At 35.1% G+C, this 27,856-nt stretch overlaps 1 protein-coding gene across 3 annotated transcripts in view; it reads left to right on the top strand.

Annotated features, from left to right (window-relative positions):
• CFAP47 (cilia and flagella associated protein 47) overlaps positions 1 to 27,856 on the top strand; it is a 519,587-nt gene that overhangs the window by 415,987 nt on the left and 75,744 nt on the right. For all 3 annotated transcript variants that reach the window (XM_088028500.1, XM_088028501.1, XM_088028499.1), the window contains 2 exons: positions 895 to 1,051; positions 12,247 to 12,345. In XM_088028500.1, coding sequence (XP_087884626.1) covers positions 895 to 1,051; positions 12,247 to 12,345 — 256 coding nt within the window. The remainder of the gene's footprint in view (positions 1 to 894; positions 1,052 to 12,246; positions 12,346 to 27,856) is intronic.

Genomic DNA, 27,856 nt, shown 5'->3' with positions numbered 1-27,856 from the left:
CTGAGTCACAGTCTCTTGTACTCTTGGGACTTTTATTCTAAATGAACACAAAGGGAACATTTTCAAACAGTGCTTTGCAGGTTTGTGAAACCCAGATAAGAACAATGGCTGCATGCAATCTCCTTCGTGTAACTTTTGAGCCATTCTTCCCTATCATGTCATAACAGAACATACACTGTACTAGGCAGTAGGGATAAATAATATGGCATGCAGTTGTGCACACTTCCTTTTAATGGGACTTCAGTCTGTGCCTCACCATCTGAGCCTTCATGTGCTAACTATCTGAGTTTCATTTGAAATTCACAGGATTTTGGAAACTTCATGTAGTGTTTAGTATCCAGTTTGCTAGATAAATTGATTTTTTTAAAAACCTTGAGCAGAAATACAAAGTTTTCATTAAGATTTCTCTTTTATGTTGCTATAAATAACCTTTTATGTATAGAAAGATGTTTAATATTTGAGTATTGGTCTTTTGCCCTCTTTTTTTTGGTGCAGAAATACATTGAATATTCCATAAAATCAAAAGGAATTTGGAAAAGAAGAAACACATAATGATACATATTAAATATTAACAACAAAATGGGTTTTTTTATAAAGATGCATTTATTTTAGAGAGAGCACAAGCAGGGGGGAGGGGCAGAGGGGGAAAGAGAGAGAGAGAGAGAGAGAGAGAGAAGCAAACTCCCCACTGAGCAGAGCCCAACATGGGCCTCGATCTCAAGACCCTAAGATCACAAGCTGAGCCAAAATCAAGAGTCAATCGACTGAGCCACCCAGGCACCCTGAAATGTTTCTTATCTACCAAGATTTTTATGCATATTACATTTGTTAAGTGTTGCAAATAAAATCTATGCGATTAGGATACATATGTCATGAATGTTTATCTTTAAACAGTTTAAAGAATGGATATTCCACCTCTCTGGAGTAGGACTGTTCCCCCAGCCTATAAACATAAAAAGAATAACCACATACCTCCGTCTTCAATCATCTATTGTTATACCTTTCCAAAATCCCACCAAGGAGGATGTTTTGGTCAATATTGTACTAACAAGTAAGTTTTTTTTATATTTTACATATGTTATTTTGTAATATTTAGTCAAACTTATTTTATCACAGAATCAAACCATATTAGAGATAATGGACAATTTCGAGATCCATTAGTTGTTTCAACAGCATTATTTTATAAAAGAGAAAACAAGGTATGAGAGATGAAATATCTTGGCTGAAATCACTTATAAACTTATAAATGGTGGAGCCAGAATCCGAAATTAGAAATCCATGTACCAAGTCAAGTTCTTCCAATTTTATCTGTAAAGCCAAATACGTAAAGTAATAGATTTGTAAGATTCTTATGACATGACTCAAATATGCCAATGCTTATTCCTTAAAAGTTTTTAGAAATCCTAGTGTTCTGGTTTTGTTTCATTTGCCTCTTTTCTTTTTTTTTAATTTTAATTCTCATATAGTTAACATACGGTGTTATATTAGTTCCAGATGTACAGTATAGCGATTTGATCATTTCATACATCACCCAGTATCATCATCATAGAAACACGGGGTTGCCATGTATCCCTTTGAATTAGTGTTTTTGTATTTTTGTGGTAAATACCCAGTCGCGTGATCACTGGATAGTAGGGTACTTCTAATTTTAACTGTTTTGATTAACCTTCCTACTATTTTCCGCAGTGGGTGCACCCCCTTTTCTTTATAAATAGGATATTTGGATTAAATTTTGGTTCTAACAAAACTTGGGGTTTTTTTTCATGTCATACTGAAGATACATGTTTTTAAATTAGATCATGTGAAGTTTCTGATCACTTTTTATTAAAAGACCAAATAATGGAGGTCTGAAAATCAACTCATTATGAGTTTTCTGAAACACATTTTAAATCTAACATTAGACATTACTAATTTTATCTTTTCAAATATTGTTACTACGTCTACCAAAACTACTACTACTACCACAAATCAATTGTTGGGCCAAAAGAAATGCATACATGTTAAGGTTTTTGATATGAATAACCAACTTGCTCTCCAGGATGGTTATACTGTTGCAATCCGTGCTATCAGGAGTATATTACAGACATTCCCTCTTTTCCTGAACCTTGTAAACCCTGACCAGTAGCATTCTCCTTAATCTCCATCAATCTGATTGAGGCAAAATTGTATTTTATCGTGATTGCCAATGACTGTTTTTTTGATTAATGCTGAAGCTGAACACTATCATTGACCTGCTGAGGTTTTCATCTTTCCTGGTCATCTCCTCCCGCTCTTGGTATGAAATAATTAAGTAAAAATTGAGAACATAATGTCATCCTAATGTATAATTCCCTTGCGAAGACTTTGGCTGTGATGAGAAGGAGAGACATGCCAGTATTTACTAAAAGTTGATTGTAGACTCAAGGAAGTCAGCATTTTAATATGGAAGAGATGTGAGCATATGTATAGGCAGAAAGAAGCCAGGGTTGAGCAGAAGTCAAAGCTGTAAAGGAGGTGGGGCTTAACTGATGGGTAAGGCTCTGGGAGGACTAAGATCAGACTTGGAAGTAGAAGGAGGAGCCCTGAACAGGAAGCGCATTTCTCCCTTAGGTCTCAGAGGGACTTGGGAATTAAGTGCAGTTGTGCTTATATTTTTATCTGCTGAGAAAAGGAGATGGAGTAAGAGATTTGAAGAGTGGCCCAGTGGTTTGAAATAATTGCTGGAGGGAATGGAGGAGGGAGCTGACAAAATTAAAATATGAAAGGTGTTGTATTTGGCTGGGATTGGAAACCACAAATTTAGATAGGCATCAAGAAAATACGTGTTTATGAACTTTGTACCACTTCTGGGGCTCAGAATTCCAGGTACGGGAACAATACGCAAAGCTGATAAATGGATCTGTCCAAGGAATGGAATTTTCAAGGCAATTGCAGCCAAATCACTTCATAACTATGAGAATGTTATAAAAAGCTATTGGGTCAAGATTGTTAACGTTAGAAATAAATTATGAAGTAATTTGTGGCTTCTTAATTTTATTTAATTGGTCTAAAATGCTTTTGCTATATAACACAAAGAAAACCCAGGAAGCTTGACAATGAAAGATTTATTAGTCTTTCGTATTTTAAAATAGTCTCTTTTAAGTAAACTCCCTCTCTCTTGAGTAAATGTTCAGACCCTCAGGTTCTCCCCCTTCCTTCAACCTGAGGAGACCAGGGACAAAAAAAGACAACTTCTGCTATCTTCCTTCCCTTCACTTTCTCCTTTTCCTTTATGAAAATATTTCTCCTTTCCCTTTCTTGGTCATGAAGTCTCTCTCTCTCTCTCCCTCTCTTTCTCTCTCTCTCTCTCTCTCTCTCTCTCTCTCTCTCTCTCTCTCTCATAACCTCCTCCCTCTTTCTTCTGTGGGTTCTGTTTTTTCTAGCTACCATGTTCGTGTCTTCTTACATTCATATTCCTTGGCAAGTGGGCCTCATGATTTGGCCTGAATTATTGAAGGAGCACAAGGAAACATGACTGACAAGGTTAAAAATATTTAACCTGTATGCCAAATATACTCATTTAAAAAGGTACTAAATTAATACCTTCTGATTTAAATCTTTGCAAATGTCTTCAAATTACTTCACGATAGGACTGTGCAGTCCCTTGCTATCTTTCAGAAGATGTCAGTGTTTCTGCAGATGCTACAAAATTCACAGAATCCCCTTAGGGAAGTTGATAGCAAGACTTCAGAATATAGCACCAAGCTGGTGGTTGCTGCGAGAGGTCTTACAGTATTTCACATTCTGCATTCCTGATTTTTCTTTCAATAGGCAGACAGATAGGTAAGATATATATGATATATAGGAAAAGATGTCTTTCAAAACGCACTATTTTTCCAGGAAGGCAACAGTTTTAGAGTTGCAAGCTCATTCTCAAACTTTTATATTTCCAGTTCTCTAACGTCTTTTCTTCTGCTGGTATTTTAGCTATTTCCATTTTAATCACTTACCTCAGAAATATTGCCCTTTGACATTCAAGAATCTTTTAATTCTATTTAATTAAATTCTACTTAATTATTTAATTCTGTACGTCATCTCTAAGTTCTTTCAGTTGAACATCACACAAGGCAAGGTGTTGAAAAGGTAGTATTTCAGGGGTCTATTCATATCTTAATTCATGCCACTTTTAAATGATGAATGAGGTCGGGTGACTAAAGAGGAGATGGCCTAAACATTCAGAGAATAGTAGAGACTTCTCCAAAGGAGACCATTAATGAGTCCCATGAGGAGCAGGATGCTACATAAAAGCTTCAAATAGCCTAGGAAACTCGTATTTGTTATACACTTACTTGGTACCACATTTGAGCTCTGTCAATATGACTATACTCAGTCTTTAAAAAAAACAAAACAAAAAAAGCTCTGAGAAGCTTCTCAGATGTGGACTCTGAGGCTTAGAAATCTCCCAAAGCCATACAGTGAGTAAGTGATTGAACAGTGTCTTGAACTCATCCCGTCTAGCTTGTCTTCTCCAGGACCACCTAACTGACATTCTAAGTTGTATGCTTACAGATGGTGCTTACAAATCCTTATACCGATGAGGCTCTAAAGAATGGTACTTGCCCCTCTTCTTGCTTCCTTCCCTAAGATCTCAGGGAACGAGGCCTCCCTCCATCCAATCAAAGGACCTCAGGAAATACCTCTGACTGCCACTCCTTTCGCATTTTCTCAGCTCTTCAGGTCTCTCCTTTCTCTTTTTGACTCTGCCATCAGACCCTGGCTCTGCCTCATCAACATATGCTTGGATTTTCTGCCTTGCCCTCCTTGTTCATCCTGGACATGTACCCTTGCTCGGTGACTGCTATCAATGGACTCAGTTCCCACAGTCCTCTCTGATCAGTAATTATGCCCTCCACCCCAATCCCTGCTCTCGAATTTCTACCCTACTTAGGCAGAAATAAAGGTGGAAAAAGGAAAGGTAGCCATGAATGGGTCTGAGTCAAAACGTTAGAAATTCGGGCCTGATGAATTTAGGAACTTAAGGACACATCTCCATTATAGGTATGTGTGTGCCCTTGCTCATATAACTACATTCCAAACCTGCTAATCTGTGCTCACTAATAGCTTTATTCTTAACTAAATGAGTATTTCAAAGTTGGCATATTTGTTAAGAGAGCAGGACTTGAATCTTCAGTCAATGATTATGTGTATTGAGCATCTATTTTATGCTGAAAACTGTCATACACACATTTCAAAATGACTATATCTGCAACATACGTACACACATACATGTATACATTGTATTTTGATCTCTTGTGGTATTCTCTTTGTGAAATATCACTATGGGTTATATACCTAAAAGTTATATAAATGAATGAAGCAGTAACTAATACATGTAAAGTAGCAATTTTCATTTCTCTTCTATTAAAATAGCTATAGTCTTGAGATTATTCACTCTTTCTACTGAATTCAAATTTAAATGCGGTATTAGTGATTTGATTCAAATGTTTAAGTGTAAGTGGATTCTTTTCCAGACATCAATAGTTTTATTGAAGAGCAAAACAAAATAACATAGGGATAAAGGTGTACCTACCAATTATCATATTAGTTTTGCAAATTTCAACTTCCATTTTGAGGGTTGATTGATGTAAATAAAACACTGTGTTTTGTTGTTGACTCGGGGTTAATTATGACCATAGTGTTCACCAGCAGTAGAGTAATAAAGTACACACTGTAGTGTAGTTATGACATGCTAATGATACTTACAGGACAGGGAGAGGCAATGTCTAGTGCATTTGATTTGACATGTTAGAATTAGTTTATGAAAATCTTGTCCCTGGAACCCTCTGAATCTTGTCTAAAGTACCTCCAGAGTTGAATAAATATTTATGTTAAATATGTAGTGATCATTGTGTATTGCCAATCAGGGTGTACATAGCTTTATGTATACCTAAAAAGAGAGAGAAATAGGTGCATGAAAAAGTCCCACACTTTCAAAATCTCTCCCAAATTAAGACAATCAACTAAGTATTTCAATCAATCAATCAATATTATTGGGAGATTTGAGACTGGTAGGCAGTTGGAGTATCAAATATATAACAGTCTCTTCATACCATAGTTTAATTGGATTGTTTGTCTTAGTTTGCTCTGCTTATAGCAAATAGCTAATGTTTTTTGTAGTATGGAAAATTAGATATAAAATTATTGTTATAGTCACTTTTCAAGAAAAGTCATCTGAGCTTCAACTTGCTTATAATTAATTTTTTTTACTTTAGACACTCTTTAGGAGACTTAATATTTAGAACTCCTTTTTTCTTGTTTAGTAGATCTTAAAAGTCAGTAACCAATAATTGGGAACTTATCAAAATTTAGATTCCCAGGTCCACACTCAGTTATTCTGGTTCATTATGTCTGGGGTAAGACCCTACCAGCATAAGTTATTGCAGCGTAGGTTGTCAGAAGACTACACTTTCAGAAGTACTGCTCTTTACACAAAGGTCTCAAAATATATTTTAAAATCATATACCTCAATTAATAAATATTTCTTAGCATTCACTTCAATGTGCATATATTTACTTGTGAAATACATATATGTAGCATTATCAACTCATATACTTAATGTCAATAGAGCTTATTTCCTTTTCATAGAGAATTAAGTACAAATATAATTTAAATTTTTTCTATGACCCAATAGTTCCTTTTACACAAATCATATTTTAAAGATAATAAAATGTGCTTTCATTTAAGCTATAGGAATATATTTTAATTTTAATTTTTTTTTGCCATTTAGTCTTTAATTTTGTCCCCCTAAGACACAACTTTTTTTTAAGACACAACTTTTTATTTTGAAAAATTTCACACCTATAGAAGAGCACAGTACAATGATTAGTCCTATAGTTTTCATATAGATTCATCTGCTTCGTCAGTTGTTAATTTGGGGGGAATTGGCTTTATATCCTGTCTCTATCTATAGATACATAATTTCATCTCTAAAGCATCTATGGCTTTAGAGAAAGGACTTTCTCCAACATAACTGCAATGCCATATCATACACAAAGATTTAATATAGATATGTTAATATTTAATATATACTCCACAGTAAAACTTCTCCAGTTGTCCCAAAAATGTTCCTTAGAGCTTAAAAATTTTATCTTTTTTCCAATCTGAGATCCAATTAAGAACTGTGCATTGCATTTGGTTATCAGATCTCTTAAGTCTCATTTAAGCTAAAAATTTCCTCCCACCTTTGTCTATCTCTTATAATATTGGCATTTTGAGGAGTCCAGGCCAGTTGTTTTATAGAATATTGCACATTATGGATTTCAGGGATTTTTTTGTTTTTGTTTTTGTTTTACAAAAAGTTCTCTTTCATTACATACCTTGGAGATTATTCCATGTTAGGACATACAGAACTACATAAATATATTAACAGTTCTATAGTACTACATTGCACTGATGTACTTTGTTTTACTTTATCTTTGTTTCTTCATTACTCAATTCTGACTAACATTGGAAGAATATCACATACATACCGTGAACTTATTGCAACACATCAGGAGACACAAAGTCCCATTATTTGGGGATGCTAAGTTTAATCACTTGGTTAAGGTTGTGTCTGCCAGATCTTTCTATTGTAAAGGTCATCTTTCTCCCTTATAACTAATAAATAATTGTGGGGGTGATAATTTGAAACAATGTGAATAACCCCTTTCCTTCCAACCTTTCACTTGATGAAACATTTTAGTATCCATACTAGTATCAGTTATTATGTCTGTCATCCTTGCTGTTTTTTATTAGCTGGAGATTCTTATATTAAGGAAATAAAAACTTTTTCCTCTGCTTTCCTCCCCCCCCCTTTATATTTGTAAGTGTGAGTACAGCTTCATGGATTTTTTTTCTTTGTCTTTTACATCTCAGCTTTTATTATTTTCAAATCCCCATCACATCATCACATTTATTCACAGAATATTTGCTATATAAAAGCATATGGGGATCTAAATTCAGAAGACACAAGCTATGTGACCTTGGGCAAGGAACTTCTTTTTGGGGGGGTGGGGGGGGCTTCTGCATCTCCTTACACACTGGGGGATGCACCGGGTAATAGCTAAGGTTGGTTTTAGCTAGTGATTCTATGATTCTTTGACTACCGAACATGCATTGTCTGATGGCCCACACTTTATTCAGAGGAGGCTACTTGATCTCTTTGTTTAAAACAGTGTCATTACCATTTTATTTCTGAGTAATTTCCCTGAGTCTGGGAAAACAAAAACATAACAAATGTTAACAGAATTGATTTTGAAACCTATCTCTTTCTTCTCTGGATTTCTCTGTATCCAGATCTCCAGTAGGACCTTATGGCTTTTAAGAGCAATTAAAAAAAAAAAATAGGGGCACCTGGGTGGCACAGTCAGTTAAGCGTCTGACTCTTGATTTTGGCTCAGGTCATGATCTCAGAGTCGTGAAATCGAGCCCCAAGTCGGGCTCCATGATCAGCGCAATATCTGCTTGGATTCTCTTTCTCTCTCTCTGCCCCTTCCTGCCCCATTCTCTCTCTCTCTCTTAAATAAATAAATACGTTTTTTAAAAAACACCCAAAAGCTTCTATTTGTACAAACCCATAGCTCTTATATCAACAGAAAAAAAAAAAATCTCTTACTCCTTTTCCTTTTTCCTCTTGCATTGAGGACTGTTGAACTTGTTTACTGAGTTTTTGAATTACAACAAATTTTTATTGGTTTTAAGAAGACATTCAAAGAGTGGTGCCAGGACAGAATGGAAAAAGGCAGTGTAAGACCCTCTCCCCCTGCCCTTTTTCTTTCCATTATTGATTTCCTATGGTCAGAAAAACATAGTCTATATGATTTAGCTTATTTTCAATTTGTTGAGGTTTGTTTTATGACCCAGGATATGGTCTGTCTTAGTGAATGTCCCACAGGAGCTTGAAATAAATATGTATTCTGCTGTTGTTTTGTGGAATGCTCTACATATGTCATTTAAATTCTGTGAGGTAGTTTTGTTATTTGGGTCCTCTGTATCCTTGCTGATTTTCTGACTGTGGTTCTATCAGTTGCTGAGAGAGGGATGTTAAAGCACATAGCCGTAATGGTATATTTGTTTATTTCTTTTTTCATCTCTATCAATTTTTGCTTCACGTAAGCTGAGGCTCTGTTATCTGTTATAGACATGTTAGGATTATATGTCTCCCTCATGTATCAATATTTTATATTATGTAATGCCTCTCTTTGTCTCTAGTAATTTAATTTTCTCTGAAATTTATTTTATATGATATTAATGTAATCATTCCTGTTTCTTATAGTTAACATTTGCATGATACATCTTTTTCCATCTTTTTTCTTTCAAACTACCAAGGTCACTAAATTTGAAGAAGTTTCTTGTGGACAGAATATTGTCGGACCATTTTTATTCATTCATACATTCATTCATTCATTCATTCATTCAGATAAACTCTACCCTGGCAACACTCTCTCAGCCTGCTACCCAGCAAGAGAATTGGAGTGCTGCCTGTGTCTACCAACAGGAGCTGGAAGATCAGCTTGCCTCCTCTTTTTTTTGTCTACCCCTCTTAGCTGATCTGGGTTCGAGGCTTCTGCAGTGCCTTGTCTGGTATATATAAGAGGCAATATAGAAACCAGGAACTTGGGGCACCTGGATGGCTCAGTCAGTTAAGCATCCAACTCTTGATCTCAGCTCAGGTATTGATCTCAGGGTCGTGAATTCAAGCCCTCCATAGAGCCTCCTTTAAAAAAAAGAAAAGAAAAAGAAACCAGGAACTCACCACCATGTTGTTCCTCAAGTTACTTTCTTCTTCCCATGCTTACAAAGTCTCCCCAGGCTTGTCTGTTATGTTACATCTGACAAGTTTTAGTTGTAAGAGGGAGAACCTAGGAGGAATGGAGCTACTTTGTCTTCATAGGTTTATTATTATTACTATTATTATTATCATTATTATTAGGTATTATTTTTATTCTTTTGGATACTCTCCAGTTTGGCCAGCAGGATCCTTTGCAAGCAATCCCTAGGTCTTTTGAATCGTCTTTATTAGTTTTTGAACATTTTGTTACTTTCTGGCACAAGATGTTCCAGTTGCACCACTTAACTAGTTTTTTTTTTAAGATTTATTTATTATTTATTTTGAGAGAGTGAGAATGAGAGAGAGAGAGAGTACATGAGAGGGGGGAGGGTCAGAGGGAGAAGCAGACTCCCCGCTGAGCAGGGAGCCCGATGCGGGACTCGATCCCGGGACTCCAGGATCATGACCCGAGCCGAAGGCAGTCGCTTAACCAACTGAACCACCCAGTTGCCCACCACTTAACTAGTTTTAAAGCTAGAATTAGACACTTTTCTAAGGTTTGCTTTATAGGGACAAGGTATTTAATATCTAAGAAATGGGCACTAGATGGGCTCACTATTGCTGGGATGTCCCTTTCAGGGGACAGAGCAAATAGAGTTATTAAAAATTGTTGTTTCGGGGCACCTGGGTGGCTCAGTTCATTAAGTGTCCGACTCTTGATCTCAGCTCAGGTCTTGATCTCAGGGTCATGAGTTCAAGCCCTGCATTTGGGCTCCACGCTGGGCATGGAGCCTACTTAAAAAAAAAAAAAAATGTTTCATACTGATATCTCCCTTTCAATCCTATGCCATAGGGTTCTTCTTAAATTTACCTCACACTCTCTTCCTTCTCCCACATGAGAAACCTGATTCTCAACACAACAGTGTAATTCATTTGCTCTATCATAGTCAATATTTTGGCTAATATTGTCAAAATTACTATATTCTTACAATTACAAAAAGTTTTAAGAGTTGCATTTTGAGACTTCTTAAATTCAATTGTATTTTTGAATTTGTGAAACATGTATTGTTCACAACTCAAAGCTATATAAAAAGTTCTGAAAGAAAATTCATTCCCATACCTACACCATCTACCACATTCTCCACCAACTGTGTAGGTAATGATTTTCATCTTCATTTGAAATGAAGATTTCATCTTCATTCTACTTTATACTGTGTTTGGTTTTACAAAAATGAGTGTACATGAGTAAGTGCATATATACATACCTAGTCCCCTGTCATCCTCTATCTCATGCAGAGGTCAATACCATATCATTTCTTTTGCACCTTGTTAACTTCACCTAACAATATGTATATGTCTGGAATCCCAGTAAAATAGTTAACGGACACCTTTCTCATTGATTTTTATGACTTGTTAGTACCTCAGTTTTTGCTACATTATTGTTTATATACAACTAGTCGCCAATACATGGACCTTTTCATTATTTCTAATAATTTGCCATATAAATAATGCCCCTATGCATATTGCTATACAAATAATGCCTTTACATGTATATTGTTTCATGTTTGAGGACTATATTTAAGGTGTATTTCTACAAGCAGTATTGATTGGCAAAATAGTAAATATATATACAATTTTACCATAAGTTACAAAAACCCCTTTCATAGGGGTTATAACATGCACTCCCATTCCTTTCCAAGGACAGTGTCAGCTGATATCTAGTTCAATGTACTTAAAATTATAAATGCCTGTACTGACAGAGATTTTTGTCTTTTATACATGGTAGCACTAAAGGCAAGTACTTGTTATGTAGCCAGTACGTTTTGAGTAATTGATTGATTTTGTATTTATTGGTTTAAATTTTTGTCAATGCATATACATTTAAACATGTAAATATTAATTATTAGAATCCATTTTTAGACAGTGGGCTCAAACAGACTCTCAATAATATCTGTTATTTGAGTAGTTTACATTAAGTTCTAAGAATGTATGAGTTGATTTTATAATATTTTTAATATAGAGAAAACTTTGATAATGTTGGATATGGTCTTCAAAAATGGGATTTAAATCTCATCTTAAAATGTACTTTGAGACGAACCATGAGAGACGATGGACTCTGAAAAACAAACTGAGGGTTCTAGAGGGGAGGGGGGTGGGGGGATGGGTTAGCCTGGTGATGGGTATTAAAGAGGGCACATTCTGCATGGAGCACTGGGTGTTATGCACAAACAATGAATCATGGAACACTACATCAAAAACTAATGAGGTAATGTATGGTGATTAACATAACAATAAAAAATAAAAAATAAAGATACTGTGGTTATATTTTTAAAAATATATATATATATATATATACTTTGAAAAATAATCATCTGAGAAATTTTCCATTAGAGGAGAGTTTCATTCTATTTCAATCTCCACTGCTATTTTTCCTCTTGAATGTGACATTGAGGAATAATATCTCTTTATATTTTTATTAGGTTCGGAAAAACCTAGGCATCTCGTCATTGACCATTACTGGAATAGCTTCTTCCATGAGACTTCTGCCTTCAAGTTTAGTGGTCTGAGTCACACACAAGGTATGGATTTCTACTTTATATTCTGTCATTCTATATGCTTTTATATTTCAGAGATGATGAAATTGTATGTCTCTTATCTTAATATATATTTAATAACAATTACACAATTAAATATTTGGATATGAATTTTAATAAGTTGATAGAAAAGCATGGATAGTATAATCTTTATATATATTCATTATATCTTCACTGTTTTTCATTCCATAGCACATAAATACAACTTGTAAAATATTTTGTCTTTGAGATTTTGAATGTTCGAAAGTCCTTTTGACCACTTAATACTTAAGTGTGTGAGGGGCGCCTGGCTGGCTCAATCAGAAGAGTGTGCAACTCTTGATCTCTGGATTGTGAGTTTGAGCCCCACATTGGGTGTGGAGATTACTTAAAAGTAAAATCTTTAAAAAAAATACTTAAGTGTGTGAGTCTAAGAAGATTTTGGAAAATTAAAAATAAATAGTATGCTAAAGCTATTCATAATCATGAAAAATAATTGCATCTTCACAAAGCTAATGATTCCCTGAAAATTTATTAGAGGGTGTACATCTATTTGTACTATGTATTAATCATCCCACCTGCACATTGATGAATAGGAGAAAATCTAAGGCATAAGAAATGAAGTTGCTTAAAAATCTAAAACTCAAAAAATATTAATTTGCTTAAAATAATATTTTAATTACCTTAAATTAGTCATAATAGTTATGGTTAACATGATAAAATATGAATTATCTTAACATAATACAAAAATACTAACTGGAATTGGCAACAACTACTAGCATCCCAATACAAATGGGTTCATGACTTTATTCTATTTATTGTACTATTTCTATCAGCATCCTAAATCTCATTTTTTTATTTCATTTGATACAACTCTATAGTGTAAGTGTTATTATTACTCTTGTTGAATCAAGGAGATTGCAATTCAGAAAAATTAACTTACATAAAATCAAAACAGTTGCTTAATGTCAAAGCTAAACCTCCTTGTGTATGACTTCAATGTCTTTGTTTTCAATTTCTTTGTAACACATTAAAAAGAGTGTAAACAGCAGTTCACCAAAGAGTTAAGTGCAGATAGCCAAAGAATGATTAAAATATGTTCATAGTCACTAATATTCAAAAAAATGTTGATTTAAATGATAACCATGTAAATTTTCTATTTCCTTTTTTGTCTTCATTTTTTTATCCCTTGAAACCATGGTGAAATTTGAACAAGTACTGCTTTGGGGAATATAAATCACAACATAGCTTCTGAAAAGCACTTTGTGTAATGTATATAAAGAAACAGAAATTATCACTTTTTTGACCCAGTAGTTGCAATTCTGCTGAGATCCTTTTTTTTTTAAGATTTATTTATTTATTTTATAGGCAGGCAGAGGGAGAGGGAGAGTCTTAAGCCGACTCCACGCTGAGCACAGAGCCCAACGTGAGGCTCAGGCTCATGACCCTGAGATCATGACCTGAGCCAAAACCAAGAGTCCGACCCTTAACTGACTGAGCCACCCAAGTGCCCCTCTGCTGAGATCATTTGAAGAATGAATCAAAATATTGCACTGTTTATAACAGCAAAAAGTTGTAAACCCCTTGAATGCCAAATAACAACCTTATTATATTTGTATTAAGTATTTACATGTCTGCTTATATTTTAATTTTACTTATCCATTGAGTATATGAGACACTTTCTTTCTTAAAAATTTTTTCCATTGGTTCTACACTTTCAGTCTTTCCACATTGTGAAATCCATAAAAAATTCACCTACATTTTCTTTTTCTTCTTCTTTGTAATGGGGAAGGAGTTACATGTAAATAGGCAGCTTTTTCATTTACCCCTTTAATTCATCTAGGTTTTGCTTTTTTGCTATGTAATTATGATCTAATTTGATTCCCTTCATTTAATTTGATCTTTTCATTTGATAATAATAATCATTCTGTAGCTATTTATGTTTTGCAGCCTGTATTCAGATCATATTCTGTTATGTGTCTCTGTATTTCAGGTCTTGTTCTAGTGCCATGCAGTTTAAATCCTACAATTTTATGTTTTCTTTTTTTTATGTTTTCTTATTCTATTTCTTTCTTTTTATGATCTCTTAAATAATTTATTTCTGGGGCACCTGGGTGGTTCAGTCAGTTAAGCATTCGACTCTTGGTTTCAGCTTAGGTCATGACCTCAGGGTCCTGAGATCGAGCCCTGCATCACCTCTGCGCTCAGCGTGGAGTCGGCTTCAGATCTCTCCCTCTTCCTCTGCCTCTCCCACTTGTGTGCCCTCTCTCTCTCTCTCTCAAATAAATGAATAAATCTTTTTAAAAAATGAATTAAAAACATAGTTTATTTCCTTTTATCACCTATTTATCCTTATAGAAAAAATTTAGAATAACTTTTTGTCAAGTTTCAAAGAAGTCTCAATAAACATTTGATCACAATTACATTAAACCTATAGACAAATTTGGGGAGAACATCTTTGCAATAATCTTCTTCTCCAGGACCATTTATTTCCTTGTTATTTTCAAGCATAGTGTTCATAAGTGTCAATAAAGTTCATTTTTTGCATAGTAAAAACATAAAGCTTCCAGTACCCATACTTTTATTTAAATAATCCAAATAATGGGTGAAAGGGGCCAAAAGGTAAAAAAATAAATACATAAATAAAAATAAAATGCCAGGGAATTACCTCCTCTAAACATGGAGTTGTGTATGGGAATTATGGAAATTGTTTCTTTTACCAAAGTCAACAGTCTTATTGTGTTAGTTTACAAACCTTTTATCTTTGTTTATTAATTTTGAACTGCTCATATATTGAAATGAACTTCCTTCTGTTTTGATTCCTAGTTCTTTATTCTTCAAGTGATTTCTGATATAGTTTCAAATTTAAATAAATGAGTAATCCAGTTAGTAATTATATGTAATGTAATTTCTATGCAACACAGACCAACATTGTATGTTCCAATTTTAAATTTTCTAATTTGAAAAAAAAAAGATTCTGAAAGTACTTTCTTAATTATAATTTATATTGTTCTAATTGTCTTCACATCATTTTCAAATTTAATCTGATGTTCTCCTGCATTCCATATTGATATCTCTAGTGTCTTCTGTGATTTGTTTTTTCAATAAACAATGCACATCCTGCCTGTGTGGTGGGTTGACAGTTCAAGATGTACTCCCTGCTGCTCTATATAATAAAATCTCCAAAGGGGATTATTTTCTCTAGAAGCTTTCTCTAGAAACTTCTTGTTTGCTCTGGTGTTCTTATGTGGTATTAGTGTCAGGGGTGTTCCTGATGATTTGGGGCACATAAACATTAAAGGTACAACTGAAATGGGTGCTCTGTTTCTTATATTGCTATGGACATTTTTAGAGACTTTGGGGTTCATGGCCTTACTGTAAAAATTACCTGTAGGTATAATCTCACATGCCATGTAAAGCATTTATAACCTTAAAACTCTTTCCACCTCTGCATGGAACATTTCCTTGGTGAATACTTGAGAACTATAAAGATTGTCTTATTCTTGACCAGCATTTACCTAAGTGTGTAGAGTGAAATGTTAATTTCAAGAGACAGAAATAGGTATGATATGAGAAAAAAAAAAGAAAAACTAAGTTCTATGATTAAATAAATTCGGGAAATGCCAACTTAAACAAAATTTCCTTTATGGCAGGGTTTCCTAGGACTTTTTTTTTTTTCTAATGCTGTCTATATTTCCATATAGAGGAAATAATGTTTTTGGAATGTATATCTGGCTAAGAAACATACTTTTGTAAATATTGCTCTCAGATGAACTGAGTTAGCAGAGGTTCTAAACTCCTACCCTCCAGTCTGCTATATCCTGTGACACTGCATTCAATTCAATTCAGGGAATGGCTCAGCATTAAAGGGAGACCAACTGACAGCTGCTAAGACTAGTGTTTCTCAATGTGAATGCCGCTGCTTCATTTCATGCTTAACTCTTCTAGGCATCCTCCCAGTCGCAACCCGACTTCAGCAACATTTTGATCTATATGTGACAAAAGGACATAGATAAAAATCATTTCTGCAAGCATTCTCATATCAACTTCTTTCTGAAATTTAAGTTCCTTTGTATTTACAAACCCCTCTAATAAAATTGCATCTCTATATATGATGATATCGACCAAGACTAGAATTCTAGCCATTGACATTGTTTTTTCACATTGGAAAAGGACATTCACATCCATTTTATTCCTCTACAGAAATTTTTTTTTCCTAGAATTTTTCTTCCTTCGAATGAGTTCTATGCTATGGTGTAGATAGCTCAATATTTCATTTTGTTTTTAATAAGTTCACTATCCTTTTTGTTATCTTTTTCTCAAAATTGGTGACAGGAACTAGACAGGAGGGGGGAACAAGGGGGTCTTCCTGTCAGTGAAGAATGTTAACCTGCCAGGCTTTCATTTTGAAGCTCATTCTTGTCTACACATCTAATTAGGTTGAGTAACCAAGAATGAGATAAGAGTAGAAGTGAATTGTGATCGCAGAAGACATCCTGCTACAAAGCTGATACATTTATAAGACTTGAAGTGTTCTTTTTCTCCTTCACCAGGAAGTAATCAAATGTCAGTGAAGCAAAATCAAGATTAAACCCTTGAGAAAAAAAAATCTTAGCTGTAACATTTTCCTGGGTCCTCTGACTGTGACATTTTAAAAAACAGGGCCAGCGGTGGGGAGAGGTTAGTTTTTTCTTATATCATACTGAGCTCTAGAGAATAAGTTGCTACTTCCTAGGACCCTAAGGAGAGATCCAAGCTACAGGGACCGGCATTAGACTTGTAGTCTGAGAATCTGCAGTGTTCTAGTTTTGACTGTAACCTTAGCTTGAGCTAGTTTCTGTATTCTCTAGATTCTAATCTGGCATCACAAAAAATGAAAATCGGTTTTCCTGAATAGGATATTTTTTGAAGAACAAACGCAATTGTTTATGTGAAGAAATTTCTAAACACTAAAATTACAAGATTTGGTTATTAGTATTGTTTGGGTGAAAATAGGTAAACACAAAGATGGATTCCTGGTTTCTTCAGTTTTATAAGAAACAGGACTAGTATATTGCCAATACATACGAGGAAATATATTTCTGAAAAATGCATTAAGAAATAAATAGTAAGTTTTTTTTCTTCTGAAATCCATTTGTTTTCTAGGTAAACAATTGCTAAACAAATGCTTTTAATTTTCATCAATTACTCATTGACGAAAGTCTTGTTACCTTAAGGTGAATATTAGTTTTCTAGAATACTAGTTTTTCTACAAAAGAGTTTCTTACAGAGCAGTAGATATCTATTTCTATATTTGTATCTGTATTTTTAAGATTATCCATCTTTGTTCTTCCTTTTGCTATTCCTAATCCTTTATGTGCTCTACTTTTATTCAACATTTTCATTAAAAAATATCACTGGGGAGCCTGGGTGGCTCAGTCGTTAAGTGGCTGCCTTCAGCTCAGGTCATGATCCCAGGGTCCTGGTCGAGCCCCATATCGGGCTCCCTGCTCCACCGGGAGTCTGCCTCTCCCTCTCTCACTCCCCCTGCTTGTGTTCCCTCTCTCACTGTGTCTCTCTCTCTGTCAAATAAATAAATAAAATCTTTAAAAAAAACCACCAAATTTCAGTTATTCATATGCCACCTTCACAAATTTTGGCATGTCACCTATATAATAATTTTCTTAATGGTATTTGAATGGAAAACAATGTCACTTGCCATGAGCAATAGCAATGTACTCTGTGCAAGGAACTATTTCAAACACTATACAAATATTAAAGGATTTAGTCCTCACAATAACCCTATGAGATAGATTGTATTAATACCCTTCTGTTAGATGAATATACTGAGACATGTAGGAGGTAGGTCCAAGATCACACCCACAGTATATGCTGGGGCTTGGGTCTGAATGTAGGGCTTGGGCTCTTACCCAACTACACAATACTATTCTAAGTAGAAGACTGCTGTAAAACATCTATCAATAAATAATGAAACAAAAATTTTAAATATCTGTCCAAGTTTCACTCAGAACCGTCTGAAGTATCATTATTGCTGAACAGTTTTCCTGGGAAGCAGTCTCTGAGAAGGAGTTTAGTGTGCAGGAAGTTTATTAGGGAGTGCTCTCAGGATCAACACCCCTGGGGAAGAAGAGAATTAACCAAGACTGAACAGAGGGAGAAGGTGGAGACAGAGGTGTTGGCTCATACCACGGCAAGCATTGAAACTAGGCTAGCACTTCAGATTTGCCCCAGTTTGGATTGAGGAGGCCATGATTTTATACCTCCGTCTCCTTTCCCCCCACCTCACTACCTACATCAATCTATCGTTGCGTCTGCCCCAGGAAAGGAGTTTGACTTTGGTCAGGTGACTCTACAGCTGAAGGCACTCCTCCCAGAGAGCTGATATCTAGCTACCATATACTGGCCATAGTCTTGGTAGCTTGGGGCATAAAGTCATGAAGATATATTTCTCTTTTTTACTAGAAGCATTATTGTGTACTTTTCCTGATACATATCTCAGTAATTTTAAATATGGTGAGGTGGGAGTCAAGGTTCATTTTATTTCATTATGTATACCAAATTGCCCTAGCACCATTTATAGAAAAGGCCATCCTTTCCTTCACTGAACTGCGTGACACTTTTCTCTCAAATCCAGTAACAGTATGTATGTGGGTCTGCTTCTGGACTTTCTATTCAGTTCCAATTGTCTAGTCATCCATCCTTGCACCAGTACCATACTGCCTTAACTTCTGTAGCTCTATGGCAAGTCTTGATATATGGTAACATAAATCCTTCCAATTTTCCGTGCTCTTCAATATTTTCTTTGTTATTCTAAATCCTTTGTACTTTTATAAGAATTTTAGAATCAGCTAGTTAACTTCCAAACACACACATGCCCCTGTTAGGATTTGTATTTGAATTATACTGAAATTATGCATCGATTTGGGGGTAACTGGCATCTTAGAAATATTGAGTGATTGAGTCTTTTAAATCTAAGAATTTGGTTCTCCCCTCCATCTATTTATCCAAATGGCTATTTCTTCAAGATTTATTTAAAAGCCCATTTTGTCTGTACCGATTTGATCTGCCAGCATTATCATAGACTACTAGGCTGCCATGTGTACTTGGTTTCTGTCTGGGCTATCGCTACTATTCCCCTGATTTTTCTTTGAGAGCCAAAACTCCACTGTTTTAATTAAAGAGGTTTTATAATGTGCTTTAATATTTTAAATATTAATATTAATGTTAATTAATACTAATATTTAATTAATTAATATTTAAATAGCATTGTTTTTCCTTTCCAGAGTTATACTGGCTATTCTTCCTTGTTTAGGTATCCATATGACCTTTATAATAAACTTGATTACCTCCAGAGAAAACCTGATAGAATATTTATTGGAATTATTTTCAATTTGTCATTTAAATTTTAACTTTATACATGTAGGGAAAAATGACATTTCTGTGATTCTCAATCTTTGCATCAATGTCCATTTTGTGTATTTTCAGTAGTTCATCAACTTTGTGTCTTCAGAAATTTTTTATGTATTTTTCATATATTTTGCTTTTGTCTAATGGACAAATCATGCTCAAAACCATTTTGGATTACCTTTTAAAAATAACAAGAGTATTAACAATATATCTCATTTTTTGTGATATTAGAGCAACAGTAAATACACAATTTGTTGTCACACAATATAAGCTATTTTTCTGTTTATTTATACTTAATACTTCATTACTGATTTTAAATGTAACAGCTCACTGTTTCTTTGCTCTTATTGCTTCTTAGAAAACACAGAGGCTTTACTTAAAACAACAACAGTATTCTTTGTTCAAGAATAGAAAATCTTTAATCATTTTCATGAGAAAGATTAATATAACTAAAAATATTATTACATAATGACTGTTATATCACTTTTGTACTCTTGGTATTCCCTGACACAGTGGTAAAAGGATTAGCACACTATTCAAAACATTTTACACAATGTTAAATAATCTCTGTAAGGGCTAATTAAATTTTATCTTTAATTTAAAGAAAAGATTTAGAGCCTTAGTTTAGGTTGTTGTCATTGGACTAATCACAGTAGTAGGAAATCCTGACTTCTGGTTACATAAATATTCCTGGCAGAAAAACACATAGGGAAGAAACCTTTAACCATGTTGCTTTGCTCCAGTTAAATTTATTTTTTTTTTCTTTAAAACATCAGGCCTTTATTTTCTCACATAATTTCCTACAGATCAATAAAACTAACCAGATATAATTTTAGTTAGTGTCATTTTCATGTAACTTTAAAAATTTTCAGTTTTCTATTTTAGCTTTATTTAAACATAGATATATAGACAGACAGATAGATAAATGTTAGGTACCATCCCTCTTTCTTCTTTGAGAATTAATGCCTCTCTTATCAACATGAAGCCATTCAGTTGGCCAATACAAGAAGTTCTTTGGGTTCCAGGAAGCAGAACTTGCAGATCTAATATTGCTCTTTGCACTTGGCTTTTTGTAAATTGTATTTCCAGTTATATTATCTTCCTGGTCATTTCTTTGAGGCTTGTGGATCCTGTCTATTCATCATGAACTCCTAATTTATATCTCCAACTCCAGAATTTCTCTTGAGTTTCAACTGCTTATTTGCTTCTTCACATGGGTATCTAGTAGGTATCTCTTAATATTACTCTTGATATACCTGTCCCCTCACTCTCATGCTAATTTCTTCCTCAAAGATTTCTCCATCTCACTTAATGGCACCATTGTTTATCTAGTTCATCTTGCCAATCACCTAGGAGTAATACTTGATTCCTTTTTGTTCTCAGTGCAAATTCCCAGCCCATCAGTGAATACTGATCGCAAAACCATAAATATATATCTCATTTCTGGCCCCTTTTTACCACCTCCATCATTTTTACCCTAGTCTATGCCACCTGAACTGCTACAGTTGCTTCTTTTATTTCTGTCCTGCTCCCTAAATTCTCATCTCCACACAGAAGACAGAGTGATCTGTTGTAAAAACATAAATTGAGTCATATCACTATGCTTTTTTAAACCTCCCTATGTTATCCGGTTCACCTTTAGGAGGTGAGGTCAGAAAGGCCTCACATCATCTGGTCCATGCTTTTTTTTTTTTTCCTGACCTCATCTTCTCTAATTTCTCCCACCCTTCACTGAGCTGCTGCAACATCCCGAGCCAATTCCTATTTAAGTGTTTAAGTTGCTCACCCTTCTGCTTGGAACACTCTTACCCCAACTTCTTGTTTACCTTCCTCTAAATCTTTTAAATGCCTCCACTTAGTGTCACTTCTTTAGAGAAATTTTCCTTGAAAGCAGTCTTCATTAATTCTCTCTTCCTAAATAATTAAAACCTATTGTGTAGTTATCTACCTATTTATTCCTCTTCTTTTCTCCACTTTCTATTAAGTTCCACAGCACAAACAATATTTTCTCTCATTTCCTATGGTATTTCCGGTAACTAAAACAGTTCCTTGCTCAACTCCTTCCTGTACTAATATTTATTGAGAGCTACAATATACTAAGATCCTGTTCTAAATTCTGTAGATACAGCAGGGAGCTAAATACGCAAGTATCTCTGCCCTACTGGGATTTACATGCTAGTAGGAAAAGACAGACAATAATCAAATAGGATGGGGAAAGAAAATGGGTACAGGAGAGGGATAAGGAAAGTCGTGGTGCTGGAGGGGCAGTTTTGAAGAGGGTGGCCAGAAAACCCCTTACTGAAGGGACAACATGAATGAATGAATTGGCCGGCAGAGATGGCTCTATTAAATGGCTGATAGAGTCTCATCTGAGTCCATACCATCTATGTCTTGTATAAAAACAGAGAATAGTCAGCAAATTGATGTATCACAAAAAGCAGGAAGAGAAAGCCAATATGCTAGAATGCTAAATGGATATTTATTCTCAGTATTCTGTAATGTTTGGCTGAAGTCTTCAAGACAGAGTATTAAGGAAATAATAGAATGTCTGACATGCGAGTGCAAAGCATCAGTAACATAAATTGAATGTTGTGGTGTTCGGCTTGGGAGCACATTTTTGGTTTTTATCTTACTTAATTCTTGATAACATACTTTGTAGTCAGATTATCTAAAAATTTAAAGTAAGTTTGAGCCATAATAGTAAAATTGCTTTTTGCAGGTGTAAGAATATGGGTAATTGTTTCAAATTGCTTTACACTAATTAGATCTTACCTGGATAATTTGGGTCAATTAAACATGCTAAATATTAAGATACTGGAAAATAAAATGCTTCTTTGCATGGGTATTGAGGGATGAAGGGTCTTTTATTATATCTTAGGAAATGGCAGTAAATACCTGATAAATGGCTAGACAACTCTACTTATAACTAAAATCTCCAATGAGACATATTGATTGAAATTACATTGATACTGAAGAAACCACACATAGTTATATTTGTTATGAAAGAGTGAAATCAAAAATTTGGAAAATCTTACATTACGAATAAGTCAACATGTTATAATTTAGGTAGAAATGGTGATGTCCCAATGGGCAGGTAGTCAATGGAGATAGGAATTCAAGGACAGTATTTGGAGATCTGAGAAATCATTCATCATAGGTGGAAATGTAACATATAGCTGACCTTACTGGTTTGGGTTTGTCTCTTTTTTAAAAATTTATTTATTTACTTGCAAAAGAAAGAGAGAAAGAGGAGGGGGGAGGGGCAGAGGAAGAGAATCCCCAAGCAGACTCCCCACTGAGTGCAGAGCCCAATGCGGGGCTCCATCTCATGACCCTAAGATCATGACCTGAGCAGAAACCAAGAGTCGGACGCTTAACTGACTGTGCCACCCAGACGCCCCTTGGGTTTGCCTATTAAAGGACCTAGCAAAGACAGTTAAGACAGTCAAAATCTTAAATCCTTGGATTTAAATAATGAGCAAGACATGACAAATAGAACTATGTCTAGTGCTTGAGGGAATAAATTATAGTGAGCATGGAAAAGTGGCTTCTCCAAATGTGGAAGATGGAGTTTAATTTTCTGTATTGCTGCTGACAGCAGAACTTCAACCAGAGACTGGTAGCTCTAAGCAGTGGAACCAGGGCCTAAAACAATGAAAAACCTTCCAATTTTATTTCATGAAGGAGCTGAGTACCTTAAGAAATAGGAATTCCTCATTAGAGGATGAATTTAAGTGGTTGCTGAGGGGCCATCTTCCTAATACTTCTTAGAATATATTCCTAGATTCACTGGGAGGTTATACGTGAGGACCATTAAATTAGAACTCAAAAATTCTGTCATTCTATGTTAATGACATTAATAAAAACAGATCTATATAGGTTTGTTTGCTTTTGGAATAGTTATTCTAATTTTGATGCTAAGTTTACAATATTTTCTCTTAAAAAATGGAACTCTTTTATTTCTTAGGTGCTAGAAAAAACATAAAGAAAAATTTGGAATAAAAGTGCTCAGATAGTAAAGTGAAAAGCAAAGCAAATTATATGCTTTATGACTACTTTTGGAATCAAGCAAGGTGTGAGTCTGAGAGTAAAATTATGTTTTGTAAAACGGAATATACTCTTTCAAGTTTTATTGGTCTAATAATGTTTTTATTATGTTGGGATCAAGAATCAAGTGCCTGTCTTGGGAGAAACATAATAAAACATGCTTAAAATTGAGTATCCACATGTATATGAGAGAGAAGAAATCAGGGCAAAAATACTGAAGGTCACTGGCCCAGAATCCAGTATGAAAAAACAGACTACATTCGCTTCTGTGCAAGAGCCTCAAGAGATGGAAGCTGTAAAGAAAGTGTTGAGATAGTAAAAGTGGTGACAGCTTTAGCACTTCTGGGTCACTTTTGAGAAACTTAATGCAACTGTATAAACTTTGCATTTTTGTTTTAATTCTTAGACTCTGGTAAGTGAGGACATGTTCTAAACCGTGTCCTATGACCTGTTTGGTAGACTCTAAAATGCAAAATTTCTGCTTTATGCTACACAAATATTACATTTTTCATTGTTTTTGTATGAAAAAATATATACTATCAGACTCCAATTCCAGGATAGGTATTACATTCAGTCAGTGAGGTTAATTAAAATTTTCTGTATCTTCAAACCTTTATTTAATTTCAAGGAAAAAAATTCTAGAAATAACAAAATATGTTGGATCAGAAGAGTTTAAAATGAAAATCAGTATGCATCTGTCAAATGTAATCAGAGCTGTATCTGATATGTCAAAAATCCAATTACACCTGAACTGAAATTGTTATCGTTTTTTTTCTTCTTCTTCATTTAGCTGACAATCCTATGTATATTTAAGTCTAAAAGTAAGATCAAATGCCTATAAGTTGTCATGGTCTCCATGAGTGGGAAATACGTACACAATTGAAACTCTCTACTGTCACCAGTTCTGTGGGCAAGTCAAAATTTAATCTTACAGAAGGGATTAGATTTATATTTTCTCAGTTATCTCATAAAAGGGATATGATAACTGCATTTTATGAAAGCATTCATTCTAGGATTTCTCTATTTTGACTAAGCACAAGCACTCATTACCTTTTGCCACTTTTATTCTTCCTGAATTCTGGTAGCTATAATGGATTTCCTTTTCTGTGCAACTGGGCATGTATTGGAGTCCCTGACCCCTTGATAGGAACAGAAGAAGTCATCATTACATGTTATCCATTTTATTATCATATGTAAATGGTACTGTGATCTTTATCACAACTTCTATCAGGAAGAAAACTGATAGAAGGTAAAGGTAAACAGTGAGACACTTACCTTGCAGACAAGCACTCATTCCCTGAGTATATTAGCAAATTCTCCATATTTCACATTACAGCTGACCCTTGAACAACATGGGTTTGAACTGTTCAGGTCTACTTAAGTGTGGGTTTTTTACAGTGCAGTATTGTAAGTGTATTTTCTCTTCCTTATGATTTTCTTAATAACATTTTCTTTTCTCTAGCTTGCTTTATTGTGAAAATACAGTATATAATACATATAACATAAAAATATGTCTTCATTGACTGTTTATGTTATCAGTAAGGCTTCCAGTCAACAGTAAGCTCTTAGTAGTTAAGTCTTTAGGGGTCAGAAGTTATATGCAGATTTTTGACTTTGCAGGGGAGTTGGCACCCCTAACCCCCACATTGCTCAAGGGTTCAATTGTAGTTTGTTACTTGTGAGGGCTGAGTTTTGAAACAGCTAAGCTCATATATAGCAAAATATATGCATATGTTTAGGTAGTTAGAGAGTGTTGAATAACTGGTGAATTATTTTCAAGCCATTAGCAAATCCTTACATGTAATGTATATTTGCTAAGTTATCCAATCGTTCCCACCTCCGAAGTTTCATCCCCAAAGGTAGCGTGAGTGTGAGATCTTACCACCACCAATTGTCTTTCTAACATGTGGAAGTATGTAATTATACAGTTATCCCTCTTTATATCTGTTACCATATGAATACCAGTTCTTCTGCGTTACCCCTCATTCTCAGCATTAATATCCTCAAGGGCAGTACATGAACTTCTTTAAAAAATTTTTTATTTAAATTTCAGTTAGTTAATATACAGTGTAATATTAGTTTCAGGTGTACAATATAGTGATTCAACACTTTGTACATCACCTGGTGCTCATCAGTACACCCACTTTTTTATCACAACTTCCTCTCTTTTCCAAACTCTAAGGCTTTACCACACATTCCTCTAGAATTCTCAATTGTCATAGGGAAAATACCCTCTATCCCCAAATCAACTCATCTGAATGTTTCCTGTACCTTCTTGAAACCTGACTCTCCCCTGAGAAGACACTGTTTCCCTGTAATTAGAAAAATCCTCATCACCATTTTCAAGTACACTGTTATTGTTATTGATAGTTGCATTAAATATTCTAATTAATTTTTTATATTCCTTGATTTTTACATTTTAATGTTTAGCAACATTTTTTTCATTCCAAAAGAAATCGTAGAACTAAGAAAATCATAATATAAAAATGAAAGATCTGTCTTGGGTTGTCTATAAATATTGGAAACAATTCATATTTCCCAAGATATTTTTAAAATACTCCTATTTATTGGACTTCCGGTTTTGCCAAGACGGCATAGTCCTTTTCTTCCTACCTTACTCTAGCCAAACATCAATGGAAAAATCACATGTCCCTCACTCCAGTAGCCTCAGAAGGGCCGAGCAGAGAATTGATTTTGTACCCTCCCACCCTCATGTCTCTTAAGCAGCACACTCTGATTCCCTTCCCCTCACCTGTCTCTGTTGATGGGGCCTAGCAGCAAAACTAATCTATCATTTCCCCAGCTGAAGTAGGCTGTGCTCCAGTTCCCTTGCCACAAACAGTGTTGGTGGAGCCAAGGGGGTAGTTTATCTTCTATTTCTTCCCTGGCAGAAACAGGTGGAGCTCAAAGTACCCCACCAGGAAGGTGTCAACAGTGCTGTTGTAAGCTGAGAGCTCGTCCCCACCCAGGAATAATGAGACTTAAAGAGCTGGTGACTGGAGGATCTAGTCACCTCTGCCTACACCTGTTGTCAATGAGACTGAGCAAATTGGGGCAAGTTGGGCTAGTAAGCAGTCCACTTTTCTTCCCTCTCCTGATGTCAGCAAGATCCAGTAGGGTGTAAACCAGGACCAATAGCCACTCGCATTCCATCCCATTCCTGGAATCAGTGAGATCCAATGGGGACCACAGCCTATACCCCTAGCAAGCATCAACAAGGTAAAATTAAGTGATGTGAGACAGGGTAGTTGGCATTCTGCTTCCTTTCTACATGTGAGCCAGGACCAGTGGAGAACTGAGCTTCCAACCCCACCTAGCATCAGTGAGGTGGAATGAAGTGGTGACAAGTAAAGCTAGTTGGCACTCTGCTTCTTCCTATCTCTTTTCTTGGTCATTTCTCTTGGGCCCATCCAGGAACAGACCTTCCACCCCACCCTTCTGCAATGAGACAATGTAAATCAATGCCCCACATTCTGCTTCAGCAAATAATTTTGAATTCTCATCAAACAAATGAAAAAAAACAGAGAATCTGAGAAAAATGTAAGTTAAAGAACCAAATTAAAGTACTAGTACTGATAAAATCCATTAAGTTAAATAAATATCTCACTGGATGTGATCAAGAAGAGAATGAAGGTAATGGAGAAGAGAATCACTTAATGTGAGGACAAATCAATAGAATCATCACAGACTGAACAACAGAGAGAAGATAAACTGAAAAAAAAATGCACAGAGTTTCAGGGACCTGTAGGAAAATAATAAGAGAGGTAACAGTCATATCAGAGCACCAGAGGGAGAGGAGAGTCTGTGACTGAAACATTATTCAAAGATACAATATCTGAAAACTTGTGATGAAATACATAAGCCTAAGATTCAAGAGGCTAGTAAACTCCAAATAGTTTAAAGCAACAGGAATCCATGGCAAGACACATCATAATTAAACTTCAGCAAACAAAAGAAAAAGAAACAAACCTTGAAAGCAGCCAGAGAGAAATAGTGCATTACTTACAGGGAAACAGCAATTCAGATGACAAGAGATTTCTCATCTGAAATCATGGAGGCCAGA

The sequence above is a fragment of the Eumetopias jubatus genome, unplaced genomic scaffold (assembly GCF_037043125.1).
Source record: "Eumetopias jubatus isolate StellerSeaLion01/CBP00866 unplaced genomic scaffold, mEumJub1_p1.0 scaffold_11, whole genome shotgun sequence".
NCBI classification, from domain to species: domain Eukaryota; kingdom Metazoa; phylum Chordata; class Mammalia; order Carnivora; family Otariidae; genus Eumetopias; species Eumetopias jubatus.
Note: the sequence above shows the minus strand (reverse complement) of the source record. Positions and strands in the feature narration are given on the sequence as shown.